This window comes from Schistocerca serialis, chromosome 8 (genome assembly GCF_023864345.2).
Source record: "Schistocerca serialis cubense isolate TAMUIC-IGC-003099 chromosome 8, iqSchSeri2.2, whole genome shotgun sequence".
NCBI classification, from domain to species: domain Eukaryota; kingdom Metazoa; phylum Arthropoda; class Insecta; order Orthoptera; family Acrididae; genus Schistocerca; species Schistocerca serialis.
Genome location: NC_064645.1, coordinates 434,725,381 through 434,745,830, shown reverse-complemented (window position 1 = coordinate 434,745,830; position 20,450 = coordinate 434,725,381). Strand labels below are relative to the sequence as shown.

Here is a 20,450-nt window from a genome sequence, read left to right as displayed (position 1 = left end):
AGCGTTTTGATGACGCACAGCTTCAAGAAGAGGTAACCACGTGGTTGAAGGCGCAGGCGGTCGAATTTTACGACGAAGTTATTTCCAAGCTCGTCCATCGCTACGCTAAGTGCCTTAATTTAAATGGCAACTATGTAGAAAAGTATTTAAGTGTGGCTTTCATCTGTATATAATAAAAAAGTTTCCAATACTTTATTTTTAATTCCAAAACGTAATGTACTTTGTGGATAGCCCTCGTATTACCTTCGATAATAGACGACGCGTTCTATGAATAACATGTTTCCTATCTGTTGCTCGCTGTTCCTTCGAATCTCAAATTGTTCCGAGATTCGAAACATTTTTACGTTTTGAAGAAACAAAGGTTGATCCAGAGCCCGTGCGCGTGTAATCTAAGGCTCCTCCTACACACGCATCAGCGTATCGGCCAAGTGACCAATTTCGTGGCAGCCTACCACACGTCCCGAACGACTGCACGCAGCGATTACAGGCGTCGCCCTGTTGTGAATTTTTTGGTTTCACACCAACAAGAAAAGTTTTGCCTCAGCTGTTTTAGAGGTAAACTGGGGCAAAGAAGTGGCTACATAATGCAAGGAAAGAAATTTACCCACATTGTTACTTAAGCAATGGGAGCCGACTTTCGTAATTAAGAATGGATGAGATGCGTTTTCAAGCTGCTGAACATAAAATCTTAACGATAAGGTATAGTCACAGAGGATGTTAGATACATTACGATTTCTACTTAGTGCCAGACGTTAAGAGGACCTCAAATTCAGTACTGTTGAATCCACAAAACTATCAACTAAATTGCCTCCCGAAACCTGCAATGTGATTTCTAGTTGACTGAGGAAATACATCATGGCAAACCAAAATAAAAGATATCCACGTAAACGTTATTAATTTACTTATATACGTAACAAAAGACGACCTGTAAGATTAAGAAACTCACTTCAAATTCGAACATTAAGGCACACATGGCGGCACAAATCTAAAGGCTACAGATACATGAGAAAGCATTTGGCAACTGTCATGACTAATAAAAGTCTCACATTTAGCTCGATGCAAGGGCCTTGGATATAGACAACTTTTTTTAACTCTTATACCAATGAACCAAGTGGGTATTACATTAATATCCGTCAAATGTCGGTTTTTAGATTTCCGATAAGTATAGTAAATAAAACCTAAAAGCACAAATACAGAAGTTCCACGGACATTGATTCTCTCTACATGCCATACGAAAGCTTTATGAATTCGTTAAAAGAAAAAAGCTCTTGCATCTAAACTCCACGCACGATGTGTCCCACAAGCATCTACGGTCTTTACATTTCTCCAGAAACTCAAGTTCGCCCGCCTCGCACCCTGTTACGTACATTTGGTCAGCATTTAATGCTGCGCGCAGTGACAAAAGAACTTTGTCTGGCGGTTTCTTGGGTGGGGCGGGGCGGTCGGCTACCGGATGGTCCTACCTAGAGAGCCTGTATACAGAGAGTGGTCATAGGTGAAAATACCCGTGATTGGTTGATTAGCTTTGGCGCCATTTTTCTGCCAAACGTCTCTCGCGCTTCCTATATTCACCGTGCTCTTGAGTTGAATTGAAGTTCAGAGCACTTATGGAAACGATTAAAAGGTATTTGAATTGAGAGACTTATGCGTTGTGCATGCATGTTCGATTTAGTTGTATATCGTTTTTAGTACGTAATTAGCGTTTGCGATCTTTTCGTTTGTTATCTACGAGAGGTATTCAAGCATATATATGAAAGAAAGTCGTAAGCAGGTGTTTACTTCGTGACATGCAAAAAGTTTGAAGACGTGACAAGTACTAATACGTCTCACTTTTTTTGCATGTCACAAGTAAACAACTGCTTACGACTTTCATTCATCTGACGCAATACAGGTAAGTTAAATCTTTAGCGTTATGCACTTCCGATACAAAACAAATGCTATACACTATTTTTTTATTTACGTTACTTTCATTGCAATATATCTAGTAAACGAACTTTAAAGGAGATAAATGAAAGTAACGAATAATTTTTACAGCAACTGTATCCAATTTTCCTGTGTTGTACGTAGTAGGCTACTATGAGTATATTATAGCTGCAAAGAAAGGCATTTCCACTACTGGCCATTCAAAAGTTCCGCCCGCAGATTTGCACAAAAACAGCGGCCGTATCGTCCGGTTGGCCACTCTCTCCCTATACAGGTTCTAGTCCTACCCAGCCGACGTCGACAAGGAAAGTGCATCGGTGGGTCAAAACGCCAATTTGTCCGTCCGTCGGCGCGTGTGTAGGGCCCTTTACGCACGCAGCAACACGTGGCGTATAACGTTAACAGACAGTTAACGCCCCCACCGCTTACGTGGAGAAAGATTTTTCTATTATGTCAGTAACTGCGAGAGAGAGAGAGAGAGAGAGCGAGAGAGAGAGAGAGAGAGAGAGAGAGCGAGAGGGGGGGGGGGAGGATGAGGGTGTGTGTGGGCGGGGGGGGGGGGAGGGGGGGGTGCGGCCCTTGGAGACTGATGAGAGAAGTCAGGAGGAGGGGAGGGCGACTTCACGTCTCAGGTTGACCCTGAAACGCAACTCCACCCTCCTTCCTTGTGAATGAGGCTTGTTTTGCACCAAACGCACCAGAAAAATAACAGACAGTATGAGACATTGGAAGAACCGCATGACAGATTTACTAAGACCAGTATCAAGGTTTTGTTTTAAGTTACCGATTTTACAAGCTTATCTGCATGCAAAACCGCTCTGAAGTATTGCCTAACTCACCATTTTCTATGAAACCATCAGACAGGACGCTATATTTTTCTGTAATTTTCAAAACAAACACCAGAATAGGAGAATAAGCCAGCAATCTAGGACATCGGTAAGTAATAATTCAGCTGGCTATGTTACCGTGCTGATGGGAGATTCGTAAATTTCGCCCAAGATCATTTTCATACATGTATCTTAACCCAAGTGCATTCCTCCTCCCCCTTCTCTAAAAAATGGTTCAATGGCTCTGAGCACTATGCGACTTCTGAGATCATCAGTCGCCTAGAACTTAGAACTAATTAAACCTAATTAACATAAGGACATCACGCACATCCATGCCCGAGGCAGGATTCGAGCCTGCGACCGTAGCGGTCGCCCGGTTCCAGACTGTAGCGCCTAGAACCGCACGGCCATCCCAGCCGGCCCCCCTTCTCTAGAACAAAGTTACCGATACTACAAAGCCATCTCCAACTAGTGCAGATTAAGAGTGTAGTAACATCAGGCAATTCTTTGAGTCATTACTAATAGTTGGTCCGGAATTCATTAGCTCCAATACGCGTTTGTTGTAAACCTAGGGTGAAATGCAGTAATACTGTGGCAGAAACAATAGCAAAACGGTTGAAATGCCGGTGCTTAGTTATAACCAGAACCATGTCAGTACCAGAGAAACTTGCAGCGAAGAAAATATCACAGCGAACTGTTCACGATGGAGACTAAACTCCCCTCTGCCACCGGGCGAAGTACGCGGCAGGCTGGAGAAAACGCGGCTCACCTGTCCCGCTGACTGCTGGAGCTGGCAACGCCGTCGCAACACCTGCTGCTCGACTGACCGAGTGAACGCACGCGAGCTTCCCTGGCGACGTCCTCGTCCCGACTGACGACGACTGGCGGGCCCGCTTCCTTCGGAACAGCGCACCGCGAGATAAGGAACTGCCGCCCCAGCCGCCGGAAACCGGGAAGCGAAGCGTCCGCTCCGTCTGCGGCCGCTCGGCTACGTCACCCGTGACGTCACCCGGCCGCTGACTGCTCTGACACACTTGGCGTGCTACACACACTGCGCCTGCGTAGCCTTAGGAATGCGGCAGCTCAGCGGAATTCCACGAATGCGACGCGACGCGATGTGATGCGATCAATGCGCTGCGATGAATCACAAGCCGGCGGATCAGTCCTCGCTCGTACCGAGAACGAGCGAGCGTCGTACTGCTGTGGACGAGACTACTGTGTGTGGCTTCTCCTGCGCCAAACTCTTCGTCTCAACATCTTGCTGCCTGTATTCCAGTCTCTCTCTTCTCCTACAGTTTTTACCCTCTGCAGTTCCCTCTATTATCGGGAAGTTCTTCCCGAAACCTTACCGCACGTCTTATCACCCTGTCCTTGTGTTTTCCTTATGTTCCTTCCTTTGTGCGATTCGTGGGAGAAACCCACATTCCTTACCTTATCACTCTAACATTTGTCTGTAGCACAAAATCTCAAACGCTTCGATTATCATCTGTTCCGGTTTTCCCACTGCCTATAACGCACTGTTCACTACCATGGAATGCTGTGCTTCAAACGTATGTTCTCGGAAATTTCTTCCTCAAATTGAGGCCTAGTTTGGTGCTAGTAGACTTCTTTTAGCGAGTAATGCCAGCTTTGCCAGCGCTAGTCTGCTTTGATCCGCCAAAGGTTATTTTGCTTCCAAGGTAAGAGAATTTCTCCAGTTCGTCTACTTCGGTACCACAAATTTTTGTAAGTTTCTTGCTAGTCTCATTATTTTTGCCTTTTTCTGGTTTACTCCAATCCAGGTTATGTGCTCATTAGACTGTTCATTCCATTCAACAGGTCCCGTAATTGTTATCACTTTCAATGACGACAGCAGTGCCACCAGCGAATCTTCCCATTGATGTCTTTCTACCCTGAATTTTAACCACATGCTTGAACCTTTCTTTTTTATTTTATTTTCATCATTGCTTCAGCGATGTATAAATTGAACAGTACGGGGGGGGGGGGGGGGGGAGGAGGAGGATGAGGAGAAACTACATCTTTGCTTTACAACCTTTTTAATCCGAGCACTTCATTCTTGTTTCAATTTTGTCATATACAGCCATGGCTGGGGAATCGTGGCTGTTACATAAAATAAATTGTTGGTGTGCAGCAACCAGCCAGAAATTGGTTTTAGGTTACTTTATTGAAAAAGTGCCAATACCGGTTTCAAATTTGCTACAATTAATCATCAGACGGATTTTTCATGCAAAAATTCGACACCGGTAACAGTAAATTTTCAGTAAAGTTACCTAAAACCAATTTGTGGCTGCTTCCTGTACACCATCCACAATTTACTTCATTCTTGTCTCCATGGTTCTTGTACGTACTGCATATTACCCGTATTTTCCTATAGCATTGCCTAGTACGGCGGTGCGGGTCTCCAGCACCGTTCCCCTACGCTCTGTCAAGAAGCATGGGACTTCATTTCCATATTACTACTCTTTCGCAAAATTTTAAACTAGCGCCATTTTACAAGGCCGAAAACATTTTCTTTAAGGACAGCAAATTCTATGAATGTATCTCGATTTTACTTAAATCTTGCTTCCATTATCAAGAGAAATGTCAGAACTATCTGGTGCCTTTACCTTTCCAACAGCCAAGCTGATCATTATCTAAGGAATCCTCAGTTTTCTTTTTCAATCTTCTGTATAATATATTTTGTAGTAGCTTGGATGCGTAAGACGTTAAGCTGATTGTGTGGCAGTTCTCGCATGTATCTGCCCTTGCTCTCTTTGGAATTGTGTGGATAACAATTTTCTGAAAATCTGATAGAACTTCTCCAATCTTACAGAATCTGCACACCAACGTGAATAGCCATTTGGTTGCCATTTCCCCCCAGTTATTTTATAAATTCTGATGGAATGTTATTTATCCCTTCTGCCTTATTTGATCCAAGTCATCCACAGCTTTTTTTAAAAAAATCTCTCTAATACGGGATCTCCTATGTCTTCCATATTTATTCCAATTTCTTGTATCATGTCGTCAGACAAGCCCCTTCCCTCATCGAGACCTTCATATAATGACGGGTGCACAGCTCAGTACAACTACAGCTCCGATTTATCATTAACTTATCCTTCTAACGGAGGTAGTTCTAGGTTAAACTACTTGAAAATATACAGCATCCAGCAACTTCATGCATAGCTTTATTTTTGCCGCGACGCTCCGTCTGTAATGACTTCGATGTGGACGGGAAGTGAAACCCAACATTCCTTCCTTGCTACCTCATTCGATTGGGGTCTTAAACATTTATCTCCAGCTCCACCAAGAAATGTCATTTTCGGCTGCAGCAGGTCTGTGATTTGGTTGACCTTATTTAATCAGGGAGACGAAACAACAGTGGTCTTAGCTTCCTGCTGCCCGCAGCGAATCTGAGTTTATGGTGCAGTTTCTCTCTTTATCATTCTACGAAGCCAACCGCCACCCTTCAACAGTAGTAGGAGACCGATTACTAGGCCTTTGTTAGACAGTCTTCGGTAATTAATGATCCAAATATTGTCTTTTGGCGTCTAGTGCTTCGCATTGGAGAATTAAATGTGGAGCAGTTTCATCCTTCCCCCACACCACACAGTTTGCACTTGAGTTTCTTTCTCTATATCGATCGTGTGCAGGTGTTTCGATAAGTTCCCACGGCCAGTCAGTACACCTGCCTTAAGATTAATCCGCCTCCTGTTCAAGCCGAGGATTGCATAACTTCTGTTAAAACACGATTTCAGCGTCATTAGCTCGCTTTTTTTTTGTCTACGTGCTGTCTCCTGATCCGGCTACGTAGTTTATATTTTACTATCGCATCAGTGATGGTTAAGCCAGTTTCCGATCCAACAAATCCAATGGTCGTTCCTGCGTTGGCCAGCCTATCAGCTTGATCATTGCCACACATAATAATTCAATTAACTAGCGCTTTACCCGAGTTGCATATTTACATTTAATTAAGACTTGGGTCCACTTTTATTTAATAACTTGTAGTACCTTGTTGTGCATTTATGTTAATATACACACTAATAGCTTCTATGATGCAGCACAACATTCGCCAAGTGACAGACATCGCTTATTTACGCCGTAACTTACAAATAAAATCTAGTTACTTCTCAGACATATATAACTACTAATGCTGCTATCAATTGTATTTATCAACACTGCGAAAATCGTACATGGAGACTGTTGCATTGATAAAGCTAAAATGTGTGTATTAATGCTTATAAATGCAAAACAAGTAGCTAAAAGTTAGTACGTGAGTATTAATTAAACGGAAACGTACAACTAATATAAGGTGATAAATAAAGGAATTATTTTCCAAAGGGAAGCTCCAGTGTTCAAAATGCAGTCAACAGTAACGTTTTATTGAAGAAGATATAAATGTAAAACGCCATCTGAGGAAATGTGAAAGTCCGAAACCATTCTTGGCATAAATAAAAGTATATAAAAGTTTGTTGGTAGCTATTTCAAGTAGTGCCTTTTACACGTTCCAATCTATTAGCAAGATGCAGCGAAGAAGCCTACGCCTAGACGTTATCGTATATTAACCCCTCACTATTCTTGTGATTAGGCTACTACCAGACTATAGGCACGGCCCGTTTAAGGTGTAAGCCCCCATTACCGCACAGTTCAGAGGAGAGAGACAGAGGTGTCCTTAGCGCAAAATTTGTGCAGAGGATTTCCGTAATTAGTGCCGAAACTACCCCATTTCGGCGAGCACTAGGTTTAGATTTATTTTAAAGGTCTTCTCAATTGGCGAAGGAACGGTAACGCAACTAACGTACGAGGCAGGGAAACGAGGGGGGAGGGGCAGATATATGCTGTTTCTGCAGAAAAACGTTCGCGAACAGGTCCTGCATCTAGGTATGTCACATTATTTGGTCGAGTCACTAACAAGAAGTATGCGTCATCGCTGTGTACGAACGGACATCATTTACGCGTGTTATTATCGGAAATTATTTGCTACCTTCAGATAGTAGCGCAGTGTTTTGATTCTTCAAAATTGGACGCCGACAGGGATCTCTGATATGATCGTTATTGAAGTTTTAAAAAGTAAGCGCGCCTCGTCATACGATGCTTTTCGCTTTGTTGGCGTACAGATTAAACAAGCCTGTCGCGTTTTTCAGTTGTCATTTTCAACACTTTGACAGTTTTTTTCGATAATTCAGACCAGCTAAGAGACTTCCCGCACACGAGTGATGCGGAAGTAATGTAGAGCTAGTGTCGTCAGACTTTCGTTCATCCACAGAACGGCAACCCAACGCTTATCTCTATACCCAGAGTGAACATTAATGAAGCCGACAGACAGATGGTGTGGACTGACTGGAAATGGAGGAAAAACAGATCCTTTGAGGATGTGGCCGGGAATGGACGGTGTGCGTGCACCGACAACAAATCGTTCCGCAACACAGCACAGAGCTGCATAGCATCCAAGTCACAACAGATGTTCAAAGTGGCTTCCATGGGAATGCAGTAGTGATAATACCGTGTGTTATGCAGAAAACACGTAATCGTACTTTGGCTTACATCATGTTGACGGGCCACTTGCCTGGACCTTGTACTAGGGTCCGTCTCAGTATCCTGTAGAACAGTGATTCCCAACTTTTCCGAGACAGAGAGCAGTCAAATATTGGCTACCACCCAACCCCCTCCCTCCAACGTCAACAACATTAGCGCCTAACTAAAGGTTAAAATGAAAAAAAATTTCTTTGAACGCTTTCATTTTTTAAATGGCGGAAAATAAATGATATTTAGTTTTCGTAGGTGACTTATTAAAGCCCGAAATAAGGAGCCAATTAGACAATTGGTACCGCTTAATTCTAACATTTCATTTATATTTATAGAAAAATGAAGTAATTCTCTATTCATCGCGAGTGTTACCTAAAACTCCTGCTCAGAAAACAAAGCTAATTATCCATATTGGTAGTAGATATTTATTATAAAACGTGCTTCCTCTGCACCACTCGTCTCCCTAGTGACACTTGCTGTATCACACCTTGCAACCCCATTGTGCAATCAAACACATCAAAGGCCATACACTATAACTACCACTTGTGTACCACTAGATTCCTGGACTCCTTACCGTTGAAATGGCAGAAACTGGAAGACTAGGCTGCCAATGCTTAGGGTCTGACCACTGCCTCACATCAGTGTAGCAGCCACTACATAATTATTGCTGTGTTATGATCTCAATTAGGTCTTTTATTGCAGCGAAGTGTATAATGAAGCAGTTTCTGGTCTATTGTGGGATTACATACAACTCGGACAAGGCATTTTCATGAGATATTTAAGCATATATGTATAATTTTACTGTCACAGAGTGATGATACAATAGTGTATGTGCAGTAGGTGGACTATGTGAGAAAGACGTTGTTCAAACATTCGTTTCACAAGCTGCACCCTCCACCACAATGTCTCACGCGTTGATGAAAGTATTTGAAATAAAAAAGTCATTACAAGTAACTTATGCAATCAGTATTACTGTTTTACAAAATAGTGATGATAATAATGATTTTTTGAAAAAATTTCAGTTTCGAGACCCAAACATTAGTGAAACCTTTCTTTAGCCCTTAGAAAATTTCTGGTTAGGAACCACTGCTACAGGACCTGATCCAGCAAATCTAGTCCGCCGCCTCCCTGCACGCTCGTCTGACTGGAAGGAACCGTGATCACATGGGTCTTTTAAACGGATTGAAATGTTGTGTAGTGTGGTTTGTGTCTGTGAAGGTACTTGTTGCGGTGTAGCCGTGCTGCCTCTCGACCGTTTCCATCTGCTTGGCCGTGCACAAACACCATCTCGGCTTGTTCCCGACATGACTACCGGTCCATTCTGCTTCTTATAGTACGCTGTATCAATTATGCACCCTGCAACACGTAAGAAACACACGGCACTCGGTCAGAGGAACTGTCGTTCGTCAGCGCCATCTACCGTGGCAACGACGCATTTCCGGATACATGTTCATAGGACCGTTTTCCTGCCATTTTCCATCACGAATCCGTTCCTGCAGTTAGTGAAGTTTATGAATGTTTACACTGTGTAACTGTGGAAATACGGTTCTGTAAGCTATTCTTATTTAACACCCAAACACGTGTCAGTGAAACATTTCCATCGTCAGTAGATACATTTACTCTCTTGGTGCCACCTACTGCTGTTTATGTAGCTGTCTGACATTTTCAGTACAGTGATATTTTACTCCACGCTGTCATTCGGAAATGCCTGGAGTTGAGTAGCGATATTCAAATTATGTGTTAAACGAGAAGAATTGTTCCGATAATGAGGTATTAGGGTGCAAACACGTAACAGAAGAACGGAAAAAATGGTAGAAACCCCGTCGTTCGTTTTACCACCGTGGCTAAACTAATTTTCATATACAATATCATTCCCTGCTTATTTATTATGACTTCTTAGCTCTGAGTCAGGAAAAAAGTAAATACATACAAAGCTATTCTTTAGAAGTTAGATAGCGTAGTTGTGGAAGAACAGAAGACGCGATCTTCTCTCCCGTAAAGAAGTTCCAGAGCTGGCGTTCATTAACTTGTAAACGAAAATATAAACCAGAGACAGATTTGAATATTTGTGGCCCAGGTGATGACTTCAAGAACGTGGTGGAAGTTCAATGGCTGCGCCAAATTCCCCAAAGTGGCATTCCTGCCAACGCCAGCGCAAGCGAAAGTAATTTTAGCAGGACTGCTTAACTGTATCAGAGAAGCCTTGCTGGATCGAGTAAATGACATTTTGTTAATTCATAATAGTAAGAGAGGCAAGTAAATTATTTAATGACGACAACCAATCACACGAGATGAAATACAAAGAATCTGTGTAAATAGCATCTACTTGCGTGATGTACATGTAGCATAGTTTTTATTCTGAAGTTAAGGTATTCAATATTTTTTCGTTCTGGACACACAGGTGCCGCATGCAGCGTGTTACAACTCATCTCCTTCGCACTTTCCGTTTTATTTTTCATTTAAATATCATAAGAAACACTATTTCTTCCACTGAAATGTGAAATGACTTCATACGAGTATAATTATAGCAGACAAAAGTTTAGCTTCTAGGCACGTGCTCAACCAATCGTGTGACTATTTTCTGTAGCCACGATGTTTCTAAACGTGAGAGCAAGTTAATAGCAAAGATCAAAATATTACGATGATAAAATGATGTATGCTGTTTTTAATAGCAGGCAAATCATTATCAGACTTGGGCTGCTTCCCTTCCACTAAGTGTGTGTGAGTCGCCTCGCTCGTTACCGCCTCTGCTTGAGCCACGACTTATCTCACACACCCACTTCCGAGGAAGACATAGAGAATTAAGGGGAAACTTAATCCGGCTAGCCAGAGGGGGACAACTTTCAGAAGAACGATTAAGAGAATACTAAATGTGCTGGCACAGGAAACCACAACAGAATTTGACTCTCTACACTGTGGTCATTGAGGCATATCAGACGACAGCTTCGTGACCTGAAAAAGAAGGCATCTCCCTCATCTGAGTATACCCATCCCTTCACAGTTTCAGACATTGATTCTGGACTGAAGGACCTCAAACCTCTTAAGGCGCCTGGATTCGATGGTATCCATCCAGAATTCCTGATCCCTATGGGAGGAAAAGATAAGAAATGGCTGGCAGAATTCTTCACTGACATCCTGCTGGCTGGCCAACTTCCACTGGAGCTTAAAAAGGCGAAGATAATATCTGTTCTGAAACTTGGCAAACCCAGCAACAAGCTATCGCCCCATTGCCCTACTTAGCTGCTGCTACAAGCTTTTTGAAAGGCTAATATATAACAGAATAAGTAGCACTATCCTACAGAACGTTCCAGTTGATCAGGCAGGCTCTAGACCAGGGCGTAGCTGCTGCGACCAAGTACTGCCTCTCACATCCTTCAGAGAGTCAGGATACCAACTGAAGCAAAAAAACATCTGTGGCATTTGTTGATCTAACTGCCGCCTTCGACACTGTGTGGAGGGAAGGCCTTATGTAGAAATTTCTCCGCATCATACCCTGCAGAACAATGGCTCGACTGATTAACAGCATGCTAAGTGATCGGAAGTTCCAGGTAATCACTGGAAGCAACATAAGTAAGGGGAGGAAGCTGAACAACGGATTGCCTCAAGGATCAGTTCTGTCACCCTTACTGTTCAAGCTATATCTATCTGATCTACCTGACACTTCGTCCAGAAAATACTGCTATGCCGATGAGCTGGCTCTAGCCGTGAAACATCAGGAAATGAAGAGAACAGAAGAGATTCTAGCCAATGACCTGTCTGCATTAGATAATTACTTCAAAATCTGGAGACTCCGACCCAGTGTGAGTAAAACAGAAGTGTGTTGCTTCCATCTGAATAACCGGATGGAGAACGTTAAACTTCCTCCATAAGCTATGCGGAACTACCTGGGGATCTTCAGCAACCACCCTGCGATCTTCAGCTCTGGGCTTGGTGTACTCAAGTGCTGAGTATTGTGTACCTGTTTGGACGAACAGTCATCATACAAGGCTTGTTGATACCCAGCTGAATACGACAATGCGCATAATATCTGGCGCAATCAGATCTACTCCAGTTTATTGGCTTCCACTGTTAACTGGTATAATGCCTCCTGGTCTACGCAGATGTACTGCCCTTATGAGAGAATTCCACAAGATCTCCAGGAATTCGAACCTACCCGTGCATAGCGACCTGCCACTTTTAAATCGTAAGAGACTGAAATCACGTCATCCAACTCTGTGCGATGCTGCTGATATGGTTGCTAAGGATTTCAAATCTCTTGAAGAAAGGAAAGGTCGGTGGGAAGCAGTGACAGATGTGCACCTGCATAACATCTTCTCAGGTGCTAAACTTCCAAGTGGATTCGACCTACCACGCAAGACCTGGACTACTCTCAACAGAATCCGTACTGGCCATGGCCAATGCAGGGATGCTCTCTTTAAGTGGAAGAAGCTGCCTGATTCAGCCTGTGACTGCGGGGCTCCATACCAGACTGTTCACCACATTGTCAGTGAATGCAGGATTCGAGCCTATCACGGCGCCAAAGAGGACTTCCTGCTAGCAACTCCAGATGCAGTGCGCTGGATTGAAGGACTGGATATTCAGTTGTAAAGACAAACTTAAGTTTCTTGTGTGTCAATATGTACATATGTATATGTAATTTAATTTCATGATATGTCTGTATTAGCCATACGCTAAATAAAATTTTGGAATTGTGAGTGAAAGATAAAGAAAAGAGAAAAAAACTATAGAGACAAATAAGTCACATACTTCCACGGTTTAATCTGTGAACGGGGTGGTACCACAGAATGAGGTCCGAGGAGCGCCACAGTTTTATAAGTAGCTACCAAGAGGCGTTTCCCCTCCCGTAGCCTCTGGCTTTGGCGGGCGTTACAAGTCGGGACAAGTGGCGGGTGTCTTGACTTAGGAGATTCGGCCACCTGTCGCCCCGACGTGACACCTGTTGCTCTGGCCCGCCTCTGGCTGCTTGCCAACGCCGGCAGCTCCGGTCACAAAAAGGCTCACCTTAGCTCACCTACGTGGGCGCCAAGAGCGAGCGCCAGAGTGCGTACTCCCCGACAGGGCAAACATTTGTATACGTAAGAGGCGCAGACACGTGAATCACACACGCATAAATTTGCTCACGTGCTCTGGTAGAGGAGCAAACAGCCAAGCCATACCACAGCACACTACAGCATAGACTTAAGACACGAGCTAATGAACAGATCACAAGGCAGGGGGGTTATGGTTTCAAAGTGTATGTTCCCGCACGTGGCAAAAACTTTTATCCAGTTATTCAACGAATATTTTAAAAGTACATTATGAGAGCAACACAATTCCTAATCGCATGCTCCAGGGATGGGGGTCTGCGCAGGCAAGAGAAATGAGATCCGCATCTGCAAGTGCCTATATGCCTTACCAATGACGGACGGGGCATTCACCGACATTAAAAATTTCGTGGACAGTTTTAACACATTCGCTACGATGAAGCTTCAAGTAGGTTGACCCCGGCATCAATTCTCGCCTCCTGAGGTGGAACCATGTATTTTTGAGTCATTAGTCTTCTGGCTGGTTTGATGCGGCCCGCTACGACGTTCTCTCCTGTGCCAACATCTTCATCTCAGAGCAGCACTTGCAATCAACGTCCTGAATTACTTGCTGGATGTATGCCACTCTCTGCCTTCCTCTATAGTTTCTGCCCTCTGCAGGTCCCTCTAGTACCGTGAAAATCATCCCCTGATGTCTTAACATATGTCCTATCATCCTGTCCCTTCTCCTTATCCGTGTTTTTCACATATTCCTTTCCTCTCCGGTTCTGCACAGAGCTTCCTCATTGTTTTGCTTACCACTCCACCTAATTTTCAACATTCGTCTGTAGCAACACACGTCAAATGCTTCGATTCTCTTCTGTTCCGGCTTTCCCACAGTCTTCACAACCATAGAATACCGTACTCGCAGCCGCGGTGGCCGAGCGGTTCTAGGCGCTTCAGTCCGAAACAGCGTGACTGCTACGGTCGCAGGTTCGAATCCTGCCTCGGGCATGGATGTGTGTGATGTCCTTAGGTTAGTTAGGTTTAAGTATTTCTAAGTTCTAGGGGACTGATGACCTCAGATGTTAAGTTCCATAGTGCTCAGAGCCATTTGAACCAGTACCGTACTCCAGATTTACACTAACAGAAATTTGTTCGTCAAATCAAGGCCTATGTTTGATACCAGTAGATTTCTCTTGGCCAGGAACGCCCTTTTTGCCAATGCTACTCTGCTTTTGATGTCCCCTTCGCCCCGTCCGTCATTGGTTACTTTACTACCTAGGTACCAGAATTCCTTAACTTGTCTACTTCTTGGCCATTAATCCCGATCTTAAGTTTCTCGCTGTTCCCATTTTCGCTGCTTCTCATTACATTCGTCTTTCTTCGATTTACTCTCAGTCCATGTTCTCCAATCATTAGACTTCATTCCATTCAGTAGATCATATAATTCTTCTTCACTGTCACTGATGATATCAATGTCATCAACGAATCGTATCACTGACATCCTTTCACCTTGAATTTTAGTTCCAGTCCTGAACCTTTCTTTTATTTCCATCACCGCTTCTTCGACGTACAGATTGAGCAGTAGGGGCGAAAGACTACTGTCCTGTTTTACACCCTTTTTACCCGAGGACCTCGTTCTTGGTCGTCCAATCTTATTATTCCGTGTTGGCTCTTGCACGTATAGTGAACTACCCGTCTCTCCCTGTAGCTCACCTCTAATTTTCCGAGAATTTCGAACATCTTGCACCATTATACATTGCCGAACGCTTTTTCCAGCTCGACAAATCATACGAACTCGCCTTGATTTTTCTTTAGTAATTTACATTCCGCTAAGAATGTAGAAGCCGATCAAGACCTGATATTCATACATTGCCCAAAATAATTAAGGAATCGCGTTTTTGAGCACCGTAATTTCGCCGCAGAAGTTTGAAAAATGGCTCAATGGTGCCTGCCTAACATTCTTCTGTAGTGGCATAACAGAGAGGCATTCTGCGACGCCATGCTGGGGCTCGGCGGTTTTTTGAAAACCATTCCATTCAATATGCTCCGCAATATCTCAGTTAATCTTTGTGACATTTGTAATAAATAACCAGTAGCCCCTGAGACTCATATTAATAATTACAGTTTGCGTAAGAAAACACATATTTTCTTCTCTAAATAGCAGCGCTCACGCAAATTATTTATTAGAAGGCGGCGAGTCGCGCGTTGTGTTTAAAAAATAGTATATCGTACGTACTTCGGGGCAGCCGATGTTCGTACGAGGTTCAAAATGGCTCTGAGCACTATGGGACTTAACTTCTGTGGTCATCAGTCCCCTAGAACTTAGAACTACTTAAACCTAAGGACATCACACACATCCATGCCCGAGGCAGGATTCGAACCTGCGACCGTAGCAGTCGCGCGGTTCCGGACTGAGCGCCTTAACCGCGAGACCACCGCGGCCGGCGTTCGTACGAGGTTAGCGCGATATAAGTTAATTAAAAGTCTTATGCTAGTCCACAATATTTAAAGACACTCCAACCAAAATCATAAAATATAATTATAAAAATAAAAATATATAATTATCCCCTGATAAGTGACCCCATATATAGGATAGTGTCCTGGAAAAGGGTTGAATCGTCCGCGGGCGAGGGAGTCAGATGTGTCAAAGGTTGGCAACAATGTCGCCATTCCCGCTCACGCTGCGGTGAGTTACGCATAGCTGATTGTCGCTGTTGGTATTCGAGATGTCGGGACGCGGAAGAGGACGTAAAGCTGCTGCATGGGCGGAGTTGCTGCTCACGCTAGCAGGAACATCCGGCAAGAAGAAGACTGCAGCGCAGTGCTTTCGCTGCCAAAAGCTTGGCCACGTCGCCAAGCACTGCAGCGGAACAGTTGCGTGCTTGAAGTGTGCGCAAGCACACGACACACGCGACTGCAAAAAGCAGAAGGACGCCCCCTGTACCTGCGCCAACTGCGGCGGCGCACACGCGGCCAACGCCCGTTCCTGCGTGGACCGGAGAAGAAGACGCAGAAGCAAGTGACCACCACACACGAAGAGGTGGTCACTTGTACTGAAGACGTCGTCACCAGGCGCCTTAACGACGCCGTACAAGAAGCCATGTCCGCCTTCAAATCCGCCATGGCGGAAGAGAGGGCGGCCATGCTGGCGGAACTGGGCGAGGCTCGGCGTCAGATTGCTGTGCTGACGCAGGAGCTTCGCTCAGCCAAAGCAGCTTCCGCCACAACAGAAGACACCGCCACCCAGACGACTCCTCCACGTGAGGAAGAGTTCGCGACGGTGGCCACGCAGACCGACGAGCCTGCCGAAGGGGAGGCGACACAGCACAAGAAGGACACCGAAGCAGCAGCGCAAGAAGAAGAGTGGGAAGAAGTCCAATTCCTCCCGCTTCCAGAGATGTACAGCGCAAGCGCTGTAATGAAGAAGATCGCTGGCTCGCTTCGCGATGATACATACCCCCACCACGACCACCCTTATCCTTTCGTTCCACCTAACCATCCTATACCTCCACTCCCACATCACCCACCTGGGTATCCAGAAGGCCTTATTGGTCTTTCTAGGGAGGAGTTCAATCTGATTGACTCCTACCCTATCTTCACAGAGTTGCAAATGCGCTGTATCATCATCTCTCTGGTCAACGGAGAATATGATAAATTAGGAATCCGTATGCACGGTATCCCAGCCGAGGAAGAGACCTCAGCAACAAGTAAGAAGAAAAAGAAAAATCGTCATATCGACAAGCTCAAGAAATAGGTCATCGGCACTCCTTGCCAGTCCAGAAATACCTACCAGTACAGAAAGAAGATTCGACAAGATTCCCAGGGGAGTAAAGGCCAACAGGCCACAAACTTCCAATCGAACATCCTCACAGTGAGGAAGTCATAATAGGAGCAGCAGCAACAATGTCGTTCAGTCGTACATCAAACATCAAACTGTCGTTTCCGGCTGCGAATTGTGTGTAAACAAACTGCCAAAGGGAAGAGGTGGTTTCAGCGATGCCATTTATGCCACCTTTTGAGGCCATTTCGTGTCTATCGGTGGGTGTGTCTCAAATGTTTTCTTCGGTCACCTATAAGAAAGCGCCGTTACTTCAACGCTGGGGGTCGCGTTTCTAACCTACATCGCAGGGGCGTCACGAGAAGCAGCGAGCTGTGACTAAGGGTGTGGGGGGTGGGGGGAGACAGCCTTCCCATCGCTGATAAGTCCACGGTGGCACTGGGCAGAACTGTGGCCAAATTTGTTGTCAACGTGAAACTATTATCCCGCTTTACACCTCACGTTAACTTCTGAGCTCTGCCCTTTTTTCCCCCCCGGATGCGTCGGCAACTAGCTGTCTGAAGCACATCGGCGAGCCCGAGTGAGGCGTTGCTGGGATCACGCTTTTGCACCATTACCGAGGAATCTTGGGCACCTTTGGGAAAAATGACAGGGTTTAAAAAGAAAAGTGTCCGTTAATTTTTTTGCGCAGTCTACAACAAAGCCTGCATATCCTCGATAAGTTCTGTGAGCTTTCTCTTTAATTAATGAAGCGGATTTTGTAAAGTTTTGTGCACAATATTTTCTAAAAACTAAGTATTTACATGAAATCGCGTTAAAAGTTGTCGCATACTGCGTACTCTTGAAAGTTTTTTTTTTTTTTTTTTTTTTTTTTTTTTTTTTTTTTTTTAAGCTCGTTTCATTCCTTCTCCTGAGTGGAGAGGGCGGGCTGTTTTAAGGTTTATCTCAGTGCCCTTCATCAGCCAGAGGTTTACATCTTTATTTTATTTATTGTACATAACTTATATTTTTGAATACATGCTATACATAATATTGTTTTTTGTTCATTAACAGATAAATAAGTGTTTGGTAACATTATAAATTAAAATAATTGAAATATAAATAAAAATAGATAAGTGATGTATCATTGAGTAATGGTTTACATTTTTTTTCCTGCTATCTTGTGCAGGAGTGTTATGTGTTGTGGTGTTCGTACTTTTGTGTTTTCGCTTACTTCTACGTTACAGGTTCTCCTTTCCTGTTACTACAGTACTCGGAGTTGGGTATTAAAATGCTTTCCTTAGTCTATGATTTTTTTGTTCTCTTTTGTCATGTTTTATGTGTGTTGATGTTGTGTTTTTCTGTGTGACACTTGTGTGTTTTGTGCGGTGTGGAACCGTTGCGGTGTTTTGGATATGGGTTTTGGTGCGTTATACTTCATGTCATGGGCTTTTGCTATGATCTTTCGTCTAGGTCAGGTGGGGTTGTTTCAGGATGAGTCAGTTGCGTCGCTGTTGGTGCTAGGTCGGGGAATATTTTGGAGGTGTTTTGAGCTACTGTACGCGCTGGATAGATGTATTTAAATTTTGGTCGTCGTGTCGTTGGTGGCTTGTTTGTCAGTATGTCTTCCATGTCTGGTCTTTTATGGAGGATATGGGATCCATATCTTGCTCTGAGTTTGGCGAGCCTTGTCTGGTATGGTGTCATGTCTGTGATCTAGTATACTTCGATGCTTAGGGTGCGAGGTGGTAGTTTAGCGATGCTGCGCGATAGTCGTCGCTCTGTTGCGTATAGTTTTTTGCTATAGTCTTCGGTATACCGCCTAGTGGCGCAGAGGCATATTCGTAAATAGGTCTGATGTATGTTTTGCACGTGTGTATGGCTGTCCTGGTGGAAAATCCATACAGTCGGCCTTGGACATGTCTGACGAGGTTTTGTCTTCGTCTTGTTTTGTTTAGTAGGTGCTGAAGTGAAAGTTAGCCGTATAGTTCAATTACCAACAGTGCCATTATTTTAAACCAGGTTAACCTTCAACACACATCAGTATAACGAGGGTTGTATTGCGTACTTGTGAACATAATTAAGAGGAACGTTTAGAGATTCACTGAGCGTTATTTGTGACGTACGTGATACACAAACGTGAAGTGAAGAATCCAGTGGAGAGGAATGTCCAAAAGCGCCATCATGTCGCTGTGTGGCAGCTTCCGCTAATTGCGCAAGTGACCTCTGTTACCGTAAACGAAACACGACTGACTCAGGCAGGAATGACTCAGGGGTAAGGCAGCTGTTCTAACGCCGGAAATAGGATGCACGTGTAATTGTGTGTAAAAGCAGGTAGAAAGGCATGACAGATGTCAACAACGCATGTAAACTTTCCAGCTACTGCACAAGGAACGTAGTACAGTGGCACTCCGTCTCAAATGGGTACTAACAGCGATTTAAAACGAAGGTAATTATATTATAGATCACATACAACGCAATTAGACGAAAATCGCAATGCTGACACTGTCGTTCAATGTAAACCACAGAGCAGCTATTACTGTGGATGTCCGCATCCGCGCAGATCCCTATCTCTAGCTACGATGGCGGCAACTGATCAGACTGGTTATGTTACCTATTCTAAGCAGAAGCTCTTCGAGGATCCTCTCTTTGCATAAAAAGCTACCAAATCAGTCTCACATTCTACACCGTACTGGCAAAAGACGGAGTCCTTCTCCTAATATACTGTCTTTGTAGAGAAAGGATTGTGAGGCAACGTACAGTGAAAAGAGCAGATCGGTCAACATACCCTGGCATATTTTCCGAGACCTTTTGAATGGAACCGTCTAGGATATTAGCAGTCAGTATATTAGTATAGAAATAGGAAAAGAATCCTCGGGGTTACTTTCATAGGGCACTGCTCCGACTACAGTAACTATGGTTTAATCAATGTGTGGCTCGGTGAGCCACTCGCAGGGGATCAGCTGGCCAGTCAGTACGAGGCAGCAAATGCCACGGGGCTGAGAGCTATGGAATAGTTTTTCAGTTGTGCGATGTGTTGGATCGAAGATGTCCAGGCCAACTCCATGGGCTACGCCAGCCGGTGACTTCTTGGACTTGGCAGCAGCAGTACAGCTACAGTGAGATTTGCAAAGACGAAGTATATCGACTTAAAACATCTGCAGTATCTGTGCGAAGATAATTTCACGCACACTGACCCATGGTATCGACACTGTAGTTGCTACAAACATTAAGGGTGGGTGGCACTTGATCATGTTTTTTTTAATGTGTGTTGATGTTGTGTTTTTCTGTGTGACACTTGTGTGTTTTGTGCGGTGTGGAGCCGTTGCGGTGTTTTGGATATGGGTTTTGGTGCGTTATACTTCATGTCATGTGAGGAGGAGTTCGCGACGGTGGCCACGCAGACCGACGAGCCTGCCGAAGGGGAGGCGA

General features: G+C 44.3%; 1 protein-coding gene across 1 annotated transcript in view; it reads right to left on the bottom strand.

Moving 5' to 3' along the window:
• Positions 1 to 16,024, bottom strand: part of LOC126417052 (A-kinase anchor protein 200) — a 168,711-nt gene extending 152,687 nt beyond the window's left edge. The window contains exons 1-2 of the mRNA XM_050084944.1: positions 15,957 to 16,024; positions 3,520 to 3,770 (exon numbers count right to left, since the gene is read on the bottom strand). Coding sequence (XP_049940901.1) covers positions 3,520 to 3,770; positions 15,957 to 16,024 — 319 coding nt within the window. The remainder of the gene's footprint in view (positions 1 to 3,519; positions 3,771 to 15,956) is intronic.
• Between the last annotated feature and the right edge of the window lie 4,426 nt (positions 16,025 to 20,450).